General features: G+C 34.2%; 1 protein-coding gene across 1 annotated transcript in view; it reads right to left on the reverse strand.

The window, feature by feature from the left end:
• The window catches only part of LOC129235181 (uncharacterized), a 39,064-nt gene that overhangs the window by 5,485 nt on the left and 7,975 nt on the right, over positions 1-25,604 (reverse strand). Inside the window, exon 2 of the mRNA XM_054868875.1 lies at positions 1,866-2,040. Within this exon, the coding sequence (XP_054724850.1) occupies positions 1,866-2,040 (175 nt within the window). The remainder of the gene's footprint in view (positions 1-1,865; positions 2,041-25,604) is intronic.

The following is a 25,604-nucleotide window of genomic DNA, read 5'->3' on the forward strand; positions in this document are numbered from 1 at the left end:
ACCTCTATTTAAGGGATGAAATGTCCAGTCTCCTTTGTGTTCTTTATTGAGAGGTTTTACTGTTTTTCCCAACAATTACTAAGATGAATTTGGATTTTTGCATCTTAACTATCACACCTAAAATGATATATAATCTTAGTTTTGAAGCTGTATAATTTCCAACAATTAGGAAGTACCAAATAACGTTTAATCCAGAATCTGGTCAAAGTGGACTTTTTTTTAAAAATCAACTACGAATATCCAGCTCAGATTTGCTTTCAGTTATTCACAAAACTATTTACACATTCACAAATCAGATTTTTTTAATCAAAAAACATCTTTCTTTAAATGTATTTAAATACACTCACTGCCAAACGTTGAGGAGGTCAAATGCAAAAAAAAAAAAAAAAGATAGGAATCGCTTTGATTAACAAGAAATTCCACAGGAAAATAGCAAATATGTTTATGCAATGAACAAAACAAAGAATTACATACACAGATGAAAACAATAGTAAATTTTCATAAATTATAAGATTAGAACGTTTTGGAGTCATTTACTAAATAATGTTTTAATTCAAACAAACAAAAACTGACATTGATTGGATATGTAAGCAATCTCTCCAACTCGGATTAGCGTCCAGAAATTTACATTTTCAATCTGCGCTAACTTGTGGCAATGCGTGTAGTTAAAATGGTCCCGGCACTGGGAAAAAATATAAATTTGTATAAATATACAAGGGTGGCATTAAAAAAAATAAACTGAACGTAAGATGTTCAATAATATATGTATTGAATTATATTTTAAGATAGATTTCATGTAAATTTCAAAACATTTGGGCACTTTTTGCTGTTTAAAAAAAAATTGAAAGGTGAACAATGCTTGATGCTAAAATATGAGTAAAATGGAAAAAATCCATGAAATTAAACCAAATTGGCAAGAAAATACTGCAACTGTAACTACTTCAAGGACACAGAAATTCCCTTCATTATCACCAAAAACAAAAAAAAGCACACAACAACGAAGTTGTTAATGAAAAGGACTGGACACATAAACGGGAAAACAGACAATCAAGGAACAGAAATAAACAAATTAAAAGTAAACTAATAAAAATACAGGAGAAAGAACGATAACAACCAATCAAAAGCCAAGGAATAGAAATGCGGTTTAAAAAAAGAATATTTAACATCTTTTCCTTTAAGTTAAAATTAGTAATTAAAAGGTAATAAAGAAACTGAGAAAGTGATTCTTATAATAAAATGAATTAGAAACCGAATTACTACAAATGGTAAACATTTTGATACAATCACTTATTTCAAAAGCAATTTGCAAAAAGTTTCTAGTTGTACAGCATCATGTGACTTTTTTTTGTAGTGCTTTCTTTCAGAGAAAATCAAAGTTAAAGGTGGAAGGGGGGGGGGTCAGCTTCTTCATGTTCTCCCACACAAGAAAAGTACCAAAATTGGAGAAAATTTTGAAATAGAAGTATTTTTTTAAATCAAAAGAATGAAAAACTAAGGCTTTACTCTGAACAGAATGGGGGGGGGGGGGGATACTAAGTATAATCTTAACTTGTGTCTATGTGGGAATGCAGCAGTAATAGAATTCCAGTGTTTTTAGTGCACGAACAAAAATTGGTCGGCAAAAAAAAGTGTGAGAATTTTGAACTACTGCTTGAAGTAGAAAGAGCTAATATACGATTAAATACGGCAGTTGCATGCAACAAGACCCAATAGCAGTTTTAAACGAAAATTTTGCAACTCAAATTTGCTAAAAATTTGGAAAAACTTTTCAACTAAACAAATGAATAATGATCAGTTAATTCCAGGAAAGGAAGACAAACGTTACAAAACACCTGCTTAAAATGAAATTAAAGTTTGATACTTACATGTATTAGTTGCAACAACAATTAAGGCAGAACTTCCTTTTCTCCCCCTTAGTAAGGTTGGTTCAGCATATAAACAGATATATTTTTCATTTCCGAGATAGATTCCCGTTTCTTGAAACGCCGCAGGATTTGCTCTCATTCCATCTGCTATAGTTTTTAATTCTTGTTGTGTGACCTGAAAGAAAAGGATTAACAAAAACTAGTATCTTATATTTGAAAGATGTCAATGTTATTTATATAGTTAAATTTTGAAAAAAGAGATTGGCCCCATAATATGAGAATGTCACAAAATTTTCAATATAACTCTTTCGATTAGCTTTTCCACGATAAGAAATGTGATATAAAGTTCCATGTAAAATGACAATTAAAAAGAACTAATTTAAAAGTAAAATTTTTATTTTTTTCCAAAAAGAAAAAGCGATAGATTACAAATTAATAATAAAATTTAACAAATATGTGAAAACATTTGGGGCATTACAACCTTCCAATCGAAGAATTTTTCTATCATGAAATGACGTACACAATGCATCAAAAAGAAAAACTTTTAAAAATTATTATTCCGTCCAACACAAATATTTTAAATACCCATGACACATGACCAATGAAAGAAGAAACTCGCCCTTTGCAACACAAGCGAGGAAATCCAGATCCACTAGGAGGTGAGAGGAAGGCGAGGTTAAATTTGTCCTGGGAACGGCTTTAGAAAGGGTAAAGTTAACTTTTTTTAAAGCAAACCTAATCGCACAAGTTAGTTAGAAAAGTTAGAAACTACTGTCCCAAGAAAAATGTATTTGGAATAAAGAAACTCACAGTTGTTACATCAGCGATCAGCAATCTCTAAGGGGCCGTCTACAAATGATGCCAGGCTTTTAAGGAGAGGGGTTTGTAAGATGACAGTGTGTGGTAAAGGAGAAGGAAGGGGTAACACACACAAAAGTGTGTCATCACCGTAAAGAGGAGATACTCTCAACCAGGGTCGAGCACATTGGGGGGGGGGGGGGGGACACCTGTTGGCCCGGGCCCGAACCTGAAGGGGGCCCAGTATTTTTTTAATGAGCGGTGAAATATATAGGTAAACAATATGGAGGGGGGCCCGTAAAAGTTATTTGAACACATAAAATTTAATAAAAGAACGTCAAAAACTGGAACTAATTCAAACTGTAGGTAGTTGGGACTTTCAAATTGTTCCCATTTATGAAAACAAAAAAGAAAACACAGTTAAGGAAAACAGCATGCCATTTGATAAAATAAAGTGGTTATTAGTGGTGCGACATTGATGTATTTTCAATATCGATGTTTAAAATTTGAATCAAAAATATTCTTAAAAAATGTTAATATACTTGCAGTTTACAGTGAAGAATTATTACTAAATGTTTATTTTTTCACAAGAAAGTTTCTGATTTTTAGAAACAAAGTTCTATCTATTCAGCTCAGGGGCGGCTCCTCACTATGGGTCGGGTGGGCTTGCCCCCCTCCCCCCACCAGAAAAATTATGCACAGTTAAATAAATTATTCATAAATAACGTTTAAAAAAAACAACAAAATACAAAGAATTGGGGGACAGATTGAATCTCTAGTACTTTGCATATCGCTAATAAAATATAAGTTTTCCATCTGTTAGCGTTCGCGCTTGCAAGCTTTGAGAATGATTCTTGGGGCTTCGATTGGTTTGCCCCTGCTACGCCTCCGCTCCTAACCAATCACGACGATTCAACCAAACACCAAAACGGCAAGTCCGTGTCACCCAGACTCCTGCTGCATGGTCAGCAGTTTCGCTGCCCCTTGGATAAATATCTTCACCCAACAGCAGTTTTAGAAGAGCAACCGTAGGGGGAAATAATTTACGCAAACAACTGCTCGGAGGGCAGAAAAAAAGGAGCCCACATGAAATAATATTAAGGTAATTGATTCAGCTATTAAAGTAGCAAAATATATTTAATTTACTGCTTTGCTACGTAGTAAAACATTGGTAACACCTATGAGTGAAAATTAACCGGCGGCAAAAATTAATCATCCATAGTCGCGAGAATTCTTGTTCAAGACGAAGGCAAAACCTTTGCTGTGAAAATACACCGGTCACGGAAAATCCACGTGACCTGTGATGCATTCCGCCCGCTGACGTATGCTGAATTACGTATCCACAACGTGTGAAATTCAAAGTTTCTTGGATTTCTCCGGGACCCCTAATCAGATCCTGACCAAATTACCATAGAACCATCTGGGAAGTATACCCTTCAAAAGAAGAATTTTTCTAATCGGTACAGTAATCTTGGAATAAGCCGAAAACATCATAACCTCCTTTTTTGAAGTCTTAAAAAAGTTTTCATTTCTTCCGTCTTTAATCTTAAGCGGCTGTTAATATCTGGAAAAGGGATGAGCAATTTTATGGATTTACCGCATCTCATGCATATTTTTATTTATTTATTTTAATGCTTGGAACGAAAATGAGCGGAATTCTTGGAATTTCTGAATGAAGATTTTTATTTTCAAACACCACACAGCACAGATCAGTTTTTGAGTGTGGTGCTAATAAAAGTTTCTGAATTTGTCCGAAACTTTTATAAAACAGCTTCAACTGGATGAGATCTATTCAATTTTCTTCTTTTTTCTGATAGTTGGCTAAAGTATTCTATATCGCGGAACAAACTTGAATTGTTTCAGTTTGATCCGGTACATCGCTTTAAGTCCGTAAAGGCATAGCAGCTACATTACCTTAAAAATGACCAAACTATTGATTTTTGTTGATTTAAAAACTCCAAGATTGTTTAAAAAATTATGGGAGTTTTAACGCTTTAGCTTAATTGGCTTTAAGTCAGTTACGCTAGGTGTGCGTTTTCTACATGAACTTTTTTGAGCAATCACGGATTGCTTATTGTTTTCACTTGACCGTTGAATGACATCCGTCCTTTAATTTTATTTCTTTATGCTATAATGGAGGTGTTCATGTGCTTCGGAATCGAATTAATTTATAAACGACATCGACTTCACACAATCCTTTTTACATGAAAATAGTATCTAGCATATAGCATCCAATACCCTGCCCCTGACATTCATTTGAATTTTGACGTCTTGAATTCAAATTATGATTGCGATAAAAGCCATTAGTAGAAAGAAGAAACCCAGCGAGTAGGGGCCTATCGCAATTCGCGATTGCGAAAAGCATAATTTGAATTCAAGATCTCAAAATTAAAACTTTTTTGTTGTGTGTGTGTGTTTCCATGTTATTGGAATAGCTAAGGATTTTTTTATATTGAAGATACAGCTTCAAAGCAATACGTTTTGTTGTCAGTACAATATATTTAACGAAACTGTGGATTGGATAAGCACTTTATAAATTACTAAAATGTTGAAAAATTTTTATATCCTTATAAACAAAATTTACTATGGAAGTTATGATTTTTTACATCATTAACGACAGAATATTTTTAATTAATAGAATAGGCAAACAAATGCACAGCTTTTTAGAAATGATTATTATGATCATTTAGCAAAAAAGATTTCTGAAATATGTGCAAAAACAAAAAAAAAGCCTTAGAATTTTTTATAAAATTGAAATATTCTTAAGTGTTTTGATTTTTATTTAATGGCATTTAAAAAAATTTCGATTAATCAGTAAGTGCATGCAAAGATTTCAAAGAATTACATATTTTATTTAAATGCAAAAAAGAACAAAAAAATGAATTGAACAACTATCAATGAGATGCGACTCTTGGGTATTGTGATGTGATTTCACGCAATAAAAATTCAAGGTAATTCTAATTTTGAAAAAGAAGAATAAATTGGCAATTAAAGAAACCGTTTCTAGATAAAATATTGTTACCGATTTCGTAATCTGATTTAAGGAACCATGGCTAAATTGAAATTAATGCTGCTGCGTAATCAACTTAATCGTTGCTGGTATTAAGAGTGTAATATTAGTTTGATTAATGCCGTGTGTTGTTTATTACTAGTTGCATGGGTTGGGTGTCTTTAAATTTCGATTGTTTACTTTGAAATTGAAAAAAACTAATCAAGTAGATTATTTTCTAAAACCACCAATATCAACTTTGACGCTTGACGAGAAGCTCGAAAAGGATTATATTTTATTGCTCAGCATTACTAACTATAGTTCTCTTCATTTTGTCTGTATAAATATTAGTGTGAAAACTTTACACAGCGGGCCCAGCCGCTAAATTAAGGCACGAGCAGCCACTGATTCAACTCCAAAATTGCAACAGTTATTCTTTATTTCGAATGAAGATGTTCGGTCCTTCTGAAAGATCCCAGAACGCAGGTTCAAAACAGCCCGCGGGCCTTAGGTTGGGTGCCACTGGCAAAGCACACAGGCTCTCGATCAAGTCACCTTTCAAACAACGGGCCGCATTAATCAGATTTGAGTTTCCTATATGACCAACGGGTGATAAATGGGGCAAACCTGGCTAGGAACACACTCCATAAAGACACCTTTCAAAAAAAAAAAAAAAAAAAGATTCATCCGTTCAGGTGTTACGATGCCACAGACAGACACACGTCAAACGAAGCCCTTTCTTTTTGAGATTTAACAAGTACTCACATTTACTTCAAAATACAACTTAATTATTCATTGGCACAAAAACAGGCTCATTTCAATTTCCTGTACATATACTTTTTTTCTCTCATGCATTGTCAAAACGGTAATTATCACAATTCAAAACGAACCGGGTAATTTGTGAGCGCGTGAGGAAAACCCGCCATTGATAGCTAGCTGCACTTGGAGAGCCAGCAGAGCACCCCAAAAATCGATGCTGCGGCTTCGAGAAAAGGTGAGGGTGGGGACCGGCCGTTAGTGTGAGTCACCCCAAAATCAAGACGTTGAACTCGGGAAACCGCCGGGATGTGGCAGAATGCCTGTTCTGCTAACGTCGACCTTGAAGGTCTTTCCATCATTTTACTGAAGAAATAAAAATCCATGTTACGAAAACACCGCTTTTAACGAGCTAGTTGTTGCGCGCAAAGAATAGGAAGAACGATGATCCACAAACTATACGCCAGGGCTGCGGAGTCGGAAGGAAAATGGCCGACTCCGACCCCGACTCCGACTCCTGGATTTTGAAACGCCAGACTCCGGATTTTTAAAAATTTTTTTAATTGCATTTTTTCAACTCCCTCTCTCCATTCAAGGGAAGGGGGAAAACCTCTTAACAGAGATTGAAATATTAATTCCTTTTTATGAAAATTTCGCATTTTGTTTTTTATTGTAAACCCAAGACGTCATACAACGTTATAAATTCAATTTAAAAATCAAACTTTCCAATAGTTACGAGTTAAAAGTGAGATGACTAAAAAACCCCTTTTAAAAATTTTGAAAATGATTATCTGTAATTTGCCCCCCTTTAATGTTTAACAAATATATATTGATCAAATCGTGTGCTTTCAATTTTTGAAAGCTATAGCTTGAGAGAGAAAAAAACTTTTTTTCTAAATACAAGTTCTTGAGAGGGAGTGGTTTGCCCCGGGTGATATTCATCTGGTAGATGACACCCAAAGTTAATTTCAGAGTTTATAAAAAATATAAATACTTTAATTCTGAAAATTTTCGCGAATATATTTTAAATTATATTTCATCAATAAAATTTCAACGAAAATATAGGGCACATATACGTTAGGAGCTAATTTTACACAAAACGCGGCTGTATACAAATTTGTACGAATAGCTTTTACTATACCTATATTTCTTCTTCGCTCAATTTTTAATTTAAATTTTATTGGCTGCTTTAGAATTAACCTAAATATATAGATTTTAAGATTAACTGCAATTCTTGAGTGTTGTAATCAAGAAATCATTTACACTTATTTTGTTCCATACTTTTTAGTGAGAACCAAGCTTACAGAAATAGTCTTAATAAAGAAAAGAAACATTAGATTATTTCATCGAATCTTTTGGATTCGTGCTTTCTAGCCAGAACTTCTTTGAATTTGCCAATTACACTTAAACGTTTCAACCTTAGCTACGGGCGTCGACTTACTAAATTGTTACGTTTCTTTTACTATTTTAAACTGAGATAGAACAAAACACTATATTTCTATTTTTATTTGAAAGTGATTACTTGAAAATGTTATTCAACAAAACCGTTTGCTGACAGTTGCTATTAGTTAAGTTAAAAAGCAAGCAAACTAGGGGACGGCTACAGAAAGTTCGGTAAGCATTCAAGCTAGCTGATTGCCATAATGGCAGTTATTTTCTCATTAGTATCTTTTTATACATGTAATCGAACCAATCGGTAATCAATTTTTTAAAAATGCAAGGAGAGTCAGTGAAAAGGAAAGAAAAAAAGAAGCCCGGAGTCGGAGTCGGCATGTTTTCTAACGACTCCGACTCCTTTATTCCAAAATCAGTCCGACTCCGACTCTTCGACTCCGACTCCACAGCCCTGCTATACGCTATAACACTTCCCGCGGAGAAAGTATCACGTGCACTCTCCATGTGCGGCAGCAAATTCAGTACAGTAGAACCTCATTAATCTAGACTAAAGGGGATGCAGGACGTCTGAATAAAACTACCCCCTTTCATTTTTTTAAAGCAATATAAATATGGCAATTATATACCCTAATCTTACAGGAAAAGCAAAAATTCAGAGTTATCCCGTGATAGTTCACTAAAAGCTAGTTCTATAAAGATCACTCGTTAATTCAGTTCTGGCTCCGTGTGACAAATGAATATACTGTTCTGTCAGAAAAAGCCATTCGAGTTTCATTATTATTTTGCATAACATATCTGTACGAGAAAGGATTTTCATCATATACCTATTTGAAAGAAAAGTACAAAAATAGAATAAATGCAGAGTCAAAAGATTGGAATTCTCGGCTATTGAATCAAACTCTTTAATTTCTTTGTTCCAATGAACGAACAGCTGCAAGTGATTTTTCTTTTTTAATAAAAAGTGGAATCGATACAAGAAAAAGAATAAACAAATAGTTTAAAAAACCAACTGGTTTATAAAGGGCTACATCCAAATTCTTCCCCTTGCTGATAAGGATGACAGGTGAGCTGTCAGAGTAACTATTGTATGGAACTTCCTTTGTGCAAGGAAAAAGCTTTTGTCGGATGTCTTTTCAGATATAAGCTCATTCTTTTTTGCATTGAAAAAGGCGTTCCCTGTAACGCCGAAACACGTGTCTGCTGTAATTTACAAATTTGTGCTTCTTCTAACGTTGTTTTGTCTTACTTTACTGTTCAGCACAAAGGTATTTATTTATCTATTCTTCCTATGTTCACAATATACATTTTTAGTATATGGTACAATAACGATATTTTAATTAGAATTCACAATGCAGGCAAAATAAAGTGTTTAGATTCGATTTGAAATGTTCAGTCATAATTCATTTATGGAAAAATTAAATTCATCATAACTTTAAAATGGTACGTGTTATAAGAATTCAGTTTATTCATTCGCGTTTAGCAGGCGAAGTTTAACATGAAACAGCTATTTAACAAAATGTTATAAAACAAACGTTAAATTTTGTTACACAGTGTTGTTATATGCAAGGCATATTACACGTTGACTAATGTATAACGCATGTACTACAAGTGTAAAGGATAGCTATCAATGAGAAAACTCACACCTCAGTTGACTGTTTGCAGAGCGATAAAACTGTCAGTTAAATTATAATGCATCAATTGTCTGTTGCGTGCATCCCATATTTTTCCTTATAAAGCTCACAAGTATTTTGATAGCAATTAAAAACTCACTATTACAAATTTTCCAGACAATCTAAAAACTTCTGAAACTGTGTGAGACGTTAAAATCTACACGAAGCTTATTAGAGAAATTATTTTACACACTTTGAAAACATGGTACATTACAACTTTACTTCATTAATTATTCTTTTTAAAATAACAGCTGATATCACAGCTTTATTCATGAATTCAAGGCTTATGAAACGTGCTCACGACTGCGGTCAAGGTTCCGTTAAGATAATGAAAGTAGGTAGCGATGACTACAACGTCAAGTTCTTCGTGTTGGCCTGGAACGACCTTAATAGCTTACCACTTTTACAGGGAGGATTTCAAGGCTTAGTACGTTAGAAATTTTATTTCAGGAGCAGCATCGCAAGTAGGGTATGGTAAGGCCCCTATATAGAGTGCTCGACAATGAAAATGCAACACCAAGAAGGAGTGGTCAGAAAGTGATGAAATTTGGAAAAAAGACAGACAGCAAAGAATACTTAAAATACACCACCAGCTCAGTTATTTTAAGTATTGCTGTCTTAGCCCTGGCTTAGGGCGGTAACTTACTATAAGACAGCAAGGAATAATAAATGATCTTAATTTCAAAATGATAGGCAAAACACAGAGCGAGAACGGCGTCGGCACATGCAACATTCACACTGCGTCCGCACATCCGTCACCGACGTATACTTTTCTCCCTAAAACCAGTTTTCGGCCGGCGTTGCCATGACAGCAAGCCGTATTGTACGGGATCCGTCGACGAGACGAGAAGCCAGATATCTGACGTCCGTAGAGCTGGGCGTCGCATTTCATTGGTCTAAACCAAATGAGCGCGCTCTCTCTATTGGGTGAGAGACTGACATTTGCCTTTTTCGCGTCCGCAAAGTATGAATGCTTCTCCCTTTTCGGGAAACGTTACTCTGTCCGCTTTACGTGGCGAACGTGATGTGCGAACGCAGTGTCATGCAACATTCAAACAGCATCCGCACATCACGTTCGCCACGTCAAGTGGACACACTTACGTTTTCCGAACAGGGGAAGCATTCATACATTCGAACGCGCGTAAAGCACACGTCGATACTCTCACCCAATAGCGACAGCGCGCTCATCTCGTGGAGACCAATGAAATGCGACTACCAACTATACGGACGTCAGAGCCGTCAGATATCTGGCTTCTAGGCACGTTGACGGGTCCCGCACAATACGGCTTGCTGTCATGGCAACGCCGGCCGAAAACTGGTTTAAGGGAGAAAAGTATACGTCGGTGACGGATGTGCGGACGCAGTGTGAATGTTGCATCAGTAGGATGTAGGACCACCGCGGACAGCGATACACGAAGAAACACGTCTAGGCATCGAGTCAATAAGGGTGCGGATGGTGTCCAGAGGGATGGCTCTTCATTCCCTTTCGGCCATTTGCCACAGTTCGTCTTCTGAACGAGGCAGGGACAGATTCTGCAAACGTCTAATTACATCCCACACATGTTCGATTGGTGACAGGTCAGGAGAGTATGGTGGCCAGGGAAGCATCTGTGTGCCTTGGAGAGCATGTTGGCAGATGCGACCACTGTGTGATCGGGCGTTATCCTGCTGAAAAATTGCATTAGGTAGCCCTTGAAGGTAAGGGATTGCCACCGGCCGCAGCACATTATCCAAGTATCGTTGGGCCGTCATAGTGCCCTGAATACGAACTAGAGGTGATAAGGAAATGTAAGCAATTGCGCCCCAAACCATTATGCTACGTTGTCGTGCGGCGGGACGTTCCACAGTAATTGCCGGATTAGATCTGTCTCCACGTCGACGCCACACACGTATGCGGCGACTATCACTGGATAAACAGAAGCGGGATTCACCTGAGAACACGACGTTTTGCCATTCTGTCATTCACGTCGCTCTAGTCCGGCACCATACAAAACGTTGCTGCCTATGTTGTGGGGTCAATGGCAGTCTTCTTAGCGGTCGCCGTGATTGCAGACCACGTGCGACCAAACGACGCGAAATGGTTCTGGTTGACACGAGAACATTCAGAGTATCTTGAACCTGCTGCAGAATCGAGGAACAAGTGACTTGTGGGTCTGCTACAGCTTTTCGGTAGATGCGTCGATTCACGCGTTCTGACTGACGTCACTCTGGCTACCCCTGCACCCCTCAATCTTGCCACATTTCGTTGTTCCAACCATCTTCGGTACAGCCGATACACCGTGCTCGCATCCATGTGGGTATCAGCTGCGATTTGACGTACGGACCAACCTCCCCTTCTCAGTCCAATTACCATACCCCTCGTAAAATCGTCTATCTGCTGGAAGTGCCTTCTTGATGGCGGCCCGGCATTCTCTCGTGTTACACGTATCCTCCAAGACAAAAACAAATTTCTTCAATAATTCTCCAGTCAGAAATAACGACACGAATATTACCCATCCTGCAAGTTCCTTCCCTTATATCTTACTTCGCGTGTGTTGGAGAGTTGAGCATTTCACATCATTTACATAACTCAGTGATGCACGTCTACTCTAAAATTTGCATAAATTTCTGAACACTCCTTCTCGGTGTTGCATTTTCAATGTCGAGCAGTGTATATACGAGCCGACGCATCAGCTTAAGCTCAGCCTTTTTGGATCGGAGCGCGTGTTTGATTGGTTGTCTTTTCTGGCGAGTTATCGCGTTGGTGATTGTTCACTGTAAGCAATTATTAGCGGCACACATGAATTGTGTATAAAATAAAATATTATTTTATGCAAATTTGGCGAAATCAGAAACTTTGCTGTGGTAACCTAAGCAGTGAAACAATGAAAAATCCGATCCAAAATGGCTAAACTTAAGCTGATGCGTCGCCCTATCTATATAGCGGCTCTAGGGTATGAAGGGTAAAGTAGTCATAAAATACAGGAATTTCTTTTAAAACTTAATTTTTTATATGTTCAATGCACCTAGTTCTTTTGATGAAATTAACTTTATTTAAAGAAATTTTTGATGGTCAAAAGTTGGTTCACTAAGAATTTTAATTGTAATTCACTCTTGGATTTCATCAATAGCAACAGCAAAGGTGTGATAATGTGCAATGTTTTATTTCTTTAGGAATATATTAAAGATAGAATCTGAATAATATCTAAACTACTTAAATTACATAATAAGAAAATATTACACCCAAAAAGATTTCTAAAAAAATTTTACTTAATTAAAAAAAATAAAAGGGGAAAAATGATAAAGCTATTTATTCAGTCTATGCGAAATACTTCTAGTTCTAAATTTCTACTTTTTACCGATATTTAATAGTTTTTTTTTTTTTTCTTGGAGGGTAGAGAGGGGAGGGGCATAAATTATTCTACTAGAAGAAATTGAAATATATGGTTGCAGAAAAATTCCATGATTTTTTTCAAATATTATAGGATTTACAACCTTGCGTTAATTCAATCGAGATGCTATATCAAAACTAAACTCATTTGTTTTTAATTCAGTTTCCTTTGAAAACAGTAAATGGTTAGTAAACTTAATATTTAACAGATACCTGCCTTATAAGTGAAGATGAAATGATTTTAGATGAAAAGTATATGTAAAACTTAACCTGTGACTACTTTACTCCATCTTAGTTTTTCTAAAATATTATATAAAATGAATGTAGCTTAGCTGTTAATGCAAACGTGTTCTAGAGACATCCAGGAAGCTTCCTGCTCAACCAACCTGCTAAAAATTTTAAGAAACCCAATTTCACAAAGAAGTTAAAAGAGGTGTTCAGATTTCAAAATGTTTCACTTGCACATAAAACGAAGGAGCGGTAAAATGATTAACATATTCATCTGTTTTAAATTTCATCGATATTAAAAATTAAATAACGAAAAGATGACCTTCAATTTACACAGAATATACAGAACTTCAACACACAGAATACGATTGGATCTTCACTTAAAGGGTGGGTACGTATTTTAAGTGAAAGTAAATGATCTTTTTTACCACAAGTGGAGAGAGATTTTCATTAGCTCAAGGTGTGTGCTTAACATTTTTAGCACTGGCATCGCCGCCGCCGTGCGGTTACACTTAATTTTTTCGTGGAATGATTAAATATGTTTCAGTACCAAAAACTACTTTTAAAATATTGCTTTATTTTTTCAACCCATTAAATAATATCAGGATAAATTAGGACAACAAATTTAAGACGATAGGGGGAGCAGAACCCCCCCCCATGCCTAAAGCATTGGAAAAATCACAACGCAATCTTATTTTTAATTTCCCCAGGGGTAGAAGTGACCGACTTGTCACATATAGGACATTTCCACAAAAAATACAGGACAAATATAGGACACATTATATGAATAATTTTGCTATGAAAATAAAATACAGATCATATATTATTTAGTTATTCTTATCAATGATTTTGTTAAAAAAAAAACCCTTAAACAAAATTATAACTTACATCTGAAATGAATTTCTTGTAGTTGAAAGAATAATTTTTGAAAAAAGTGTACTTTACAGTAAATAACTAAACAAAATTTGAACAAAGATAATTTTTATTTTTTCTTTCTCACTCATGACCCAAGTACTAATTCCACTGTTCTTTGGTTTTATATCTAAACTGAACCCTTTACCACTTGTATTAAGAACAAACAGAGCCTGGGAAGGATCCTTCTGACGTTTTTCAGAATTTTCTTTATGCTTGAATGTTTTAGTATGCAGCCTTAATTGCGAAAATCCACTATTGCTTATGAGCACTGAACAGTTGCAAAAATGGCAAAAAGCGGTAAAATCATCTTTTCCTTTAGTGCACCTTGCACCAAAATTTGTACAATTAATGTCCTCCTGGTTCAACCCCTCCACACGAAATTTTGTTAAGCGATGCAATTTCGCAATTATAATTCCACTTATTACAACAAACTACGTTTTAACATCATAAGGAACTAACATTCCACGATCCCAAAATTCCACAAATGACCCCCACCTGCCGATTTATAGTAACCCTATGTGAATAGATGTTTCCTTTCTCTTTGTTTAGATTTGCAATGAAAAATACCTCTTGTACAGGTGGTGGAGCCAAAAACTGACGCCAATTAAGAATGATCGCCAGATTCCCAACTATCGAAATCTTCCCGAGTTTTAGAATTTGAAATTAGTTTGGGCACGTACTTTCAGCAAAAACCCGATGTCAGAAAGTTTATTTACTGTTCCTTTTAAAAGATATATTGGGTAAAAAATGGGAATATAGGAAATATAGGACATTTTTCAAAAATATAGGAAATATAGGACGATTTTGATGCTTTTCTTGAAAATATAGGAAATATAGGATATATAGGACTACTTCGACCCCTGTTTCCCTTATAGTGGTGGTTGCTTCTAGATCCATGAACAATTACTACTTTTTGACAGAAAATAATTAAAAAGCAACAATATCTAGTAACACATTATCTAAAACCCTCAAACATTGCAAACACAAATTCATTAAATTCTGCATTGTGTAATTTATTCAACAACTTTTCTTTAAATTTCTAAATGGACTTTGTGTGAACCTCATGGCGAATACATAGGTACATTTATGATTCTGCGCACGTAATTCAGTTTATAAAAATGGAATTAGCGAAAAGTAGTGATAAAATGAAAACGATCTGTTGGCCATCGACAAACTCAGTTAGCGTGAAAAGTCTAGTAATGGGTCGTCAAGAAATGACTTCACGTTTTTTTTTTTTGGGGGGGGGGCTTTTGAGTTTGTGTGCAACAAGAAGTGCGACACTTTTTTCTTTTATCACAATATGCCTGTGAAAAGCAGCATGTGTGATTGTCAAGAAGAAGGGGGTGGGGGGAGAAGTATGACATTTTTATAAAGGGGGGGGGGGAGAGGGCTCAAATTTATGGAAAAAAAGTGATATCCTTCATGGAGAGCCCCTTTGTTTAAAAGGTCCATTCATCACGGGCTACTAACTGAAAATTCCAATTTCCAGGTTTATAGTGATGAGTCTCAGCCAGGGGCGTGCACAGGTGGGGAGAAGGGACACCTGTTGGCCTGGGTTCGAGCCCGAAAGGGGCACAATATTTTTGAAACTAGGCGTGAAATATAGGGGTAAACAATTAGGAGGGGGCCCGGAAAAGTCATTTGTGACGGGCCCCAAAACTTCTGTGCACGAACTGGTCTCAGCTCTAATGTTTCTATGTTCATCTTTTGTCACACAACTTGAGCTCTTGAGTTCATTCAATTCTGCAAAAGCTCCATATGATCAAAAAACAGAACACAACTTTTTCAGTTTGAAGGCAAATCCTTTATAGCTAGTAATCGCCAAACAACGGGAGCGTTTTCGTTTGCGAAAAAAAAGCTTCCTGTCGGGTCAAGGTCAGGGAAAAGAAGAACAAGGAAAAGTAATAAGGACGGTAAGAGATAGAACGTGGTTCACCCTGTACCGAATAGGAACACGAGCCGCAGGAAAAGTAAATTGCTGATAAAACTTTTTTTTTTTTTTAAACGTGTCAAACAATCCCTTCGAATTAATTCGATTTGCCCGTGCAATAATTATTGTTGCGTTTGTCGCGTCCGTGGATAGCGCTATCCACGGAAAGAGCGGGTGCCATTGCTTCTAGTCTAGAGTAGTGATGTTGCGGATATCCGTATCCGTGGATATCCGAGGGAAAAATAAAGATCTGTATCCGTATCCGATACTTTTTTGACAGATCTTAAACGGATCTTTTCTATTCTAAAAATTCTGAAATATTTGAATAAAAGACTATAAAATTCCGTTTCAATTAGGTTTTATTCCCTATTTAAATTATAAGGTACCATTTCCGAGGGCAATTTGTAACCCCCGTCGCAAAAAGGAAGGTATGATAAGTTTTAAAATGATATATGCGTCTATTTGTGGCATCGTAGCTCCTAAACAGATAAACCGATTTTGAGTTCTTTTTTTCGTTCAAAAGCTGACTTGATCGAAAGTGTGCTTAGATTAGCCTCGTTTTTGTAGAACTTTAATTACCGGAGATATTAATTAAAAGCCGACTTGACGTTTTTTACAATTATGGTAGTAAAAACTTACCCGTACGGTAAAAATATTGGAGCTAATTGAAAGAACGAATTTTTCTGCGTTTTATATTTATTTGGAACTTTCAAGTTATGTACAGTAGGAGCTATAATCTTGTTAAGTAAGTTCTAAATGCAATTCTAAGCCTTTATACTCGTAATGGTAGCGATTTCATAGTCGGAAAACAAGCTGAAAAAGCTCAATGATTTAAAATTTCTATCTGCTGTCAGTTCATATATTTGTTAACAATGTGTGTTCTGACCCGCGAAATTCATCTTCATATGAGGTCGGCCCTAGGGGACATGTTTTTTTTTTTTCAATTTAATACTGGTTTTTGTTATGTATTTGGGGTTTGTGTTATTTTTCATTTTGGTTTTTCCCGGCATCCTTCAAAAAAAGTGGTACTAAATTCTCTATTTACTGATTGTAAAGGTGTTCCCGGCTCCGTTATTTCGTCCGTCGGGGTAAGTTGGTTGGAATGGGTCAACGCTGCATTTACGCTGAAATAAAATGCGAAAAAATATTTCTAGCATATCCACAACCAGCTATACACTCTTGCTCCTATATCCTACATCTAACAAGCTAAAAATGATTTTTCACATTCTATCTAAGCATTATTTCAGCGCTGACCTGTTCCTTCCAACTCTCCCTCAATTTTAACGGAGATTTCTTTAAAGAGCAAATCATATTCCTGATTATATTTTCGCCATAAATGACATTTTTTTGAAGAAACAGTGCCATTACCCTACTACAGGATACCTTCCCTAGCAAATTTTACCCTTGGATAGTTGATTTGAGTTTAAAAAAAAAATGGAGGTCCGTATCCGTGGATCTTGACATTAATGATCCGGCTCCGTATCCGCGGATCTACTGTTTTAACGATCCGGCACATCACTAGTCTAGAGGTTGGACTTCATTACCACCACAATTCCTTAGAGCAGGAATCAGTAAATGGAGGGAGCAAGTCCAATCATTGGCTTAGCAAAAGCTTGGACAATGATCTCAGGTCACGTGACTTAACGATGAATGGTTGACACGTTTTGCTTTTAACTAGCGAAAGAAACTTGATTTCTTTCAATTCTTCGTTTTAAAATTTATCACTTGACTTGTGTCTTTGTTTCACGAATGAAAGTCTCCACTCCCTCCATTTCATCTCTTCTCGACAGACAAAAGTACTAGATTTTGGGAGGAGGGCAGTACCTAGGGATGCAACGATTAATTGGTGGATAAAAAATTGTATCAATTAATAACAATCGGACTTAAAATGATGAAGTCATTCATTTTTTATGCATATTTTTTCATATTTCTTGAATAGAAGCGCATTAAAAAAAAAGATTATGAAATTTTTTTTTTAATGTGTGGGTTGTGTCTGTTGTCCTTCTCCTCCAAACGCTTGACGGAATACTCCATTGAATTACTGTATTCACTGTTGATGCATTCAATAGCAACTTACATTTATTTTATTTTTCATTTTGCGAACACTTAGAAGTATTATTTTTTAAATTTATTTTGTATATTTTAAATATATCTGCACTCAGGGTTCGTACTCAAATTCAGAAATAAAATGAAGGAGTTATGGAGGAGTAAAATGAGATTTTGAAGGAGTACTAATGGGCTGTCCTTCAATGATGTTGCAGTTTTTTAAACATATTTAACCCCTCTTCCCCCTTTGTCACAAAGTGTCACACTAAACCTTACTCTTCCTCTTGTCATATGTACTTTTTATAAAAATATTGTTATTATAACTGTGTGAGTGTGATGTCTCTTTTTGTCACCCTCTCGCTTTCCCCTTGTCATAATTTCATAAACTCATTTCCCCTTCAAGGCATGACATCACTTGTATATGACTATTTTTTTAATAGCATAACTGCAACTTACTAAACAATTGTATTTTAACACAATCACATAATAAAGTAAATCTACTTGTGTATTTTTAAATAATAATTAGACAAACTGACTTTTGCTGCTGAAAGTATAGTGGAGGGAAAAGCAATAATCATAAAATTTGAAAATACAGCCAAGCACCATTTAAGCATGATTTACTTCACTTATTAACTGTCTTAGTCATCTAATAATATTTCACCAACCTTAATCACTTCTATGATCATTTTGTAAATCACATCTTTATGGGAGGGGGGAGGAAAAAATACGAAGTTACTACATTAAATTCGCCCTTGTGACAAAGTTGAGATGTCGATCGATGGATTTTAAGTTACAAAGAGGAAGATTGTGTAGTCTTGAACTAAAAAAGAAGGAGTTTTGAAGGAATTAAAACAAAAATGAAGGAGTTTGAAGAGCCCTTCAAAAAATTTTCCAAAATAAAGGAGTATTGGAGGAGTAGGAGCGTACGAACCCTGGCACTTCTATCCTTGCACACATCTCAAGTGCTTTTAAGATGAATTAAATAACTTTTTTAAGATAAAAGGCCTGCATTACATGGCTGCTAATAGAAAAAACCTATATTGAATTAAAAGTATCTAGATTGTGCTTTACTAACTAAATATTTGTATTTTCATATGTAGTTAACAGAATATAATTTTATTAACAATAACAAGATAATTAGTGCATAGAATTTGAATAAAGTTTTGAAACTTTTTAAAGAAAAAAAGGAGAAAAATAAATCATCACACACAAAAATAACAAATTATTAATTATTTCTGAAAAGTCAAAATTGTAATTAAAAAAATAAAATTGTTGACTACAAAATCTAATATTAAAAATTATTAGCCCTATAACTATTCAGCTACAAAATCTAATATTAAAAATTGTTAGCCCTAAAACTATTCAGCTTTCAGCGTTGACCTATAACCTTCTAATTAATCTTGCTTATTGATGTATCACTTGTGGGACAACTGTGTTTTCCTTAGCTGAGACCTCCTGCCAATTTGACAATGGTCAGGTTTGCTCTGATTTTATCAAAATAGGGAGGGAAACCAGGAAGTTAAAGGTGCAAAATAACGTGTTCAGCAGTTCATTTAAAGTGCAGATACGAGGAGAGGGACATGTGGGTCATGACCCCCCCCCCCCCCCCCCCCCCCCCCGCAATTGCCGACAATAGTAACCGCCCACATTGTGTTCTAACGCTGTATGAATAAAATACAAATGATTTCAGTTTTCTTTTCAGTTCATTAATTATTTTTGAAAGTAATTTTTTGAAATTTCTCATCTCATTGCTTATGAAATTGATTTGCAACGTTTATGCTTATTTTTAGGAGCCCTATTTTTGACTGATTTTGTGCTTTTTACTGACATCCAAGCATTTAAAAAAAGAATTTCAAACCCAAAACCGTAGGTTTGTTTGGAGGGGAGTCATTGTTTGGCACGAGCCCCCTAAAATGGTAGTCTGTATCCGCCCTTGGAATAGAAGTGCAAGCGGAAAGTTCCTATCCTCAACCTATCGCCTCATTTGAAAATGGAATCTAATCTGAGTGCTAGTCTTTGCTTTCGGGGGAACGGACAGTATCCATGTACCTTCATATGCTTTGAAGACTTGGTGATCAGGCCAGATTTAGCAGGCATCTTGCACCAGCACTTTTTGGCGCACTGGATAAACTAGGTCTTTTTCAATCCTCTGATGAGCCCCCACCCACCCCCTGTCTCTATTAAACAATTTGGGTGAAATGTTTTAGCTTTAAAAACTATTTGCAAAACACAAATTCTAAGTTTTTTTTTTCTTTTTAAACCACTATAAGGTGCACATCCCTCGGCTGGGTTCGAAATAATTTTGTACAAAGGCTGTAGAGCAGTTTTGACAGTTAAAACCGACACATCAAAAATCTTCTTGTCAAAAACTTATATTTTTATGTTCATAAGTGAAATTTTAATGCCATTAATAATAGCTTGCATTTTTAAACATGCTGGAAAGAAAATACTAATGATCTGTTAGTGGAATTCAAAGTTGAAATAAAAAATATATTGAGCCTCATATCAGTATCACGCTGTTTACAAATAGCAAAAACATAGGTGAAATGTAGAAACAGTTAATATTTTTAATTTGAATAGAATGTTAAGCTTAAAATGTTTAAAGAATTGAAACTAAAAAACTAGTAAAAAAACAAAAAAATTCTCCCTTCTTACCCACTAAAAACATAAAATGACTTTTAAAGCAATTTAATAAAGTAGAATACTTGGATTACAACCAGGGTTTGAAAATATCGTGATATTTTCAAAAATATCGGATATTTTGATATACAGTAAAACCCTTCCTAACAGACACCCCTCAAGTGTGAACACCTCTCTTACGCGGACAATTTTCAATTACCCTATTCCAATGCAAATAACATTATTAAACCCCTCCTTACCTGCAGACACCCCTCTATTGTGGACAAAAAATTTGTCCCGTTTGTGTCCGCATTAGAGGGGTTTTACTGTATATCTGATATTTTGATTATCTATTGATATTTTCAATCAACACAAACTCAAGTCTTCAAAATATTAAATGCATCCTCTATGGTCCTACAAATCCTATAATGAAATCACATGGTACAGTTATATTGAACAAATTTTATTCCAGAAAGCGTTATTTCAGTAGTCCTGAGTAATTTTCAGAAAACTATAACTTTATTTTTTAAATGGCTTTTTTCAACAAGAATGCCGAAAAAAAATATTGAACTCTTTTCCTAAAGTTCTTTTAGTTCACAATAATTGGCATTTTTTTTCATTTTTTGTCAAAAAGAAAAAAATTATGACATCACTTTTTCAGACCAAGAACGTGGGGTAGGTTGGTCCACTCTTTGTGGGGCACGTTGTACAAAACCCAAGAATGGTGAAGTTTCAGATTTTTTAGTTTCCATGATTACCAACAGTTAAGGCAAAGTTACTTCTTGAGTGAAAATCTATTGTTCGTTTTTAATTACTACATTTTTTATTTATTTTTTATTTTTTTTTTTGCATTTTACTTTATTGTATTTCATTTTGTTATGCAAAACTACTGCAGAACCTCAAGTAGTTTAAATCCCTATTTACTTAATTCCAGCTTAATCAAGATATTTCTTTGAATTTTACGTTGCCTGTTTTTCTATTTCTGTGTACAGAGTAAGAAATATTAAACTTTTTCGTAAGATAATGAAAATACTGTACATCCTATTCTGTTTTCTGTGCGACCGTTTGTAAAACCTATTAATTTCTAAAAAAATACTTTGTTTATTTGAGATTTGCGACATGTTGAGTAGCAGAAAATAATTCACATGAAAGCCTTTTAGGTAGAGTAGTTTCCTCTGTACAATCTACAAATATTGAGAAAATCAGACGTGACACAACTTAGTCAAGATAATTTGAGTTATTTATTCACCAGTTAAAGAAAAAAGTTAAATATATATTTTTTAAATCTTTGAAGTATTTTTTTAATGCCCTTAAGAGTTAAGAAATACTATTAAAGTTCAAAATTCATTTTTTTTATGTCCATTGTCCGTGGTGAAGAACAAATATATAAAAAAGTTTAAATTGTGAAAGTATTTAAATTAATTTTTTAAAAACTTCTCAGAGAATTTTAAAAAACCCAAAAGAGGGCTAAATAATGGTTTTTTTTTTAAATGGGTTTTTTCAAAAAACCTATAAGGAAAATAAATTCTTCATTAAAGTTATTGGATTAAGCTTTTTTGCAAAAAGTATTATTTAACGTTTTTTGATTTATATGGCAAATTATATTATCATACAAAAACTTGCATTAAGGTTAGACAGTCTTAACAAAAAACCAAAAAACGGGAGGGGGGAGGAAATTGCATCAGAATTTAAGTGGGAAAATTTTCTAATCACTTTTTGCTGAAATTTTCAATTACAATCCTGAAAAGTTGAAAAAATTCATTTTTTTTTTCAATTTTTTCGAAGGGGAAATTCACTCCTTCGGAAAAAAACGGTTCTTTTCCATTTTTTTCGGAAATTTTCCAGTTTTTTTTCCGATTGTTTTCATCTCTAATAGTGACTTCACCTTTGAAAATCCAGTCCAATAAAAGTGCTATTTCCAAAGCTAGTAGCACTTTTATATTCCCAGACATCATTTAACACATCTTTGGTTAACTTTAATCTGCATGAATTGCCTCCTGAATATTCAATAGTTGATTTTTAAAAAATAATTGGGTACTAATGGTGAATGCTTATTGCTGTTCTTAATTAAAGGGTAATTCCATATCAAATCAACCAATGGTCAAAACGTCATGTCTTTAGATTTTGCTCATTTTTTGTTCCAATGGAGTATTACCACAACAGAAAAAATATACAAAGTTTTGGATTTTTTCACTCATTTGTTTTCGAATTATAAAATTTTAAAGTTTTGACGAAGTTGGAAATTTTTCCTGGCACATTTTCTTTAAACGGCCGTAATTAAAAAATTATTTGACTCAAAGAGTTAAAACTGGTAGCGTTTTGTTCTGTATTTAATAAGGTTTTATAAAATATATGACATGACCTAGTTCTACCTTTTTCTTTTTTTTAACATTTTTTTGAAAAAATTTTTTTTTATTTAAAAAACTCAAAATCGAAATTTTTAATTTTTTTGAAAAAAAAAATATGTTATTAAGTCTAACTTTCGCAACATTTATGCAAAATTTCATGATGGCATTATTGTGGTATCATAAGAAAAAAAATTTCTCTTTCAACATCTTTATTCATATAACAATTCATACTGCTTGATCAGCTGGATCATCCAAAGGGGGTGGAGAGTGGAGGGATGGCAAAGACTGTGCCATTAAGATTTTTAAGGGAATGTTTAAGGGGCATTTTTCCCTGTAAAGAGGTTTCATCCCTGTGGGGTGGGGGGGGGGGGGTACAGTATTTGAGGAGGTGTTATTGGCACCCTTGGCTTGATTCCTTTAAATATATATAGATACAGAAATATATATATATGTATGTGTATGTATATATGTATGTATATTTATTTATATATATATATATATATATATGTATATATATATGCAGGTTTTTTTAAATAGCCAAGAATTAAAATTCATTAACTGAAAATATATTAGTCTACTTATCGATGGCAAATGGTCCGTAATCGAAAGTATTGAAATAATTCAGTAAAGCAAAGGTCTCCAATCAACATTTTTTCAATCCTATGTTCATGGGTTGATACAGTACAAGGGCTTGACCATCATGAGTCATGCTTCAGCACCTACATCCCTGCTACCCATTCCCTAAGTAGCCTCTTCCACTCATCAGCTGCCTGCTGTAACGAACCCTTAGGCTTTCTCCTGGTGTAATATGAAACCCGTCTGCTTTATCCCACTACAGGGGCATTGAAATCTTCAGTACTTTGTATGTTCTTGGACAGTGCACATTCTAAATTTTACTGCTTGCTTTCTTTGAGAAATTTTTTTCCAAGTTTTATTCCTATTTTAATGTTAAATTTATGCATATTTTTGTTGAGTCAACTTTCAGTTGAAAATGGATAAACAATGGAGCATATTTTGATGCAATCCATTTAAAAAGGAAGGACATTGGGTGAAAAAAGATCTAAGAACTGCAAGCTTGTGGATGACAGCACTAACATATGACATTGAAGAAGGAATGAAAATTTGTACTGCTTGTCGCATACAATTAAGAAAGCAAAAACATTCTTCAGTTCCTGAAACTGATGATATTATGAATGAGTTCAGCGAAGATCCAAAACCAGGCTCTAGTACAGAGGATCCCGAGTTCATGAGCCCTCATAATGGGGATGTACAGTTTGAAGAAATCGTGGGCTATATTGCTTGTGCCTATGACAGCAAATGGTGGATAGGATATGTAATTTCAAAAGATCAAGTAGAAGAAGAAATCCAGATTTCTTTCCTTCATCCTAGCAGACCATCATTATCATTCATTTATCCACGAAAAACAGACATTTTGACCATTCCTAAAAATTTTGTTCTGTGCAAATTACATCCTGTCACTGCTACAAGCAGAACGTACCAAGTCTCGAAAGAGGAGATGACAAAAGCAATTGAAATCTTACATAAGAAGAAAGTATATCTATACTATAGGACCTACAAATCCAGTTCTATAGTAGCAAAGTGAGTTACACATCTCAAACTGCTTCTTAATGGGCTTAAAAAAATATTAAATTTTATATTGTAGCAATTAAATTATATATAAATAAAACTTAAATTTCCTTTTAAAATATGGCTAAAAAGCTTCAGTAACTTTTAAATTGAAGTTTTCAAATTTAAATAAAATTTGGATTTTTTATTCAATAATAAATATTTTTTCACCGAAAAAATTGTTTGAACTTGTTAATATGCTTGCAGTACTGCCAAGTACTTGTTTTTCTACGCAATAGTCCCGGTTTAAACCTTAACTACTTTTCATTAGAACAAATGTTTCTTACAAATAAAATTAAAGAAACTGTTAGAAAGAGAAAAATTTTTTTTCCCCATGATACCACAAAAATACCATCATGAAATTTTGAATTTATGTTGCTTAAAAAAGACTAAGTACCTTGTTTTTTTTTTTTTTTTTTTTTTTTTTTTTTTTTCAAAAAAATTAAAAATTTTGATTTTTATTTTTTACAAAATATATTTTTTTTAAATAAATGATTTTTTTAGCTGTTTTGTTATATATTTTTTAAAACCTCCTAAAATACTGAACAAAACAGCACAAGTTTTAACCTTTTAAGTCAATTAGTTCTTTGATAATAGCCTTTTAAAGATTACTAAACAATGTAAAATTTAAGATGCTTCCAGAGTTTAAAAAAATTTATAACTTTGGAAAGAATTGTTGAAATAATTTGAAACTTCAGATTTGTCATCATCGAGGTGTGTATTATAGACAGATAAAAAAATCATTACATTCTAAAACATTGACCTTAAAAATTTATTTTTTATTGGTTGATTTGACATGGAATGACCCATTAAAGCACTGTTGAAAGAGGAAAAAAATTTTTTCTGCATGATACCAAAAGAATGCCATCTTAAAATTTTGAATAAATGTTGCTAACAAAAGGCTAAGTAACATATATTTTTTTCAAGAAAATTAAAACTTTCGATTTTGAATTTTTACAAATTAAAAAAAACTTTTTTAACAAAAAAATTAAAAAAATATTTTTTTAGCAACTGGGCTTTGTTATATATTTTTGAAAACTTCATAAAAG

This window comes from Uloborus diversus, chromosome 2, assembly GCF_026930045.1.
Source record: "Uloborus diversus isolate 005 chromosome 2, Udiv.v.3.1, whole genome shotgun sequence".
NCBI lineage: Eukaryota > Metazoa > Arthropoda > Arachnida > Araneae > Uloboridae > Uloborus > Uloborus diversus.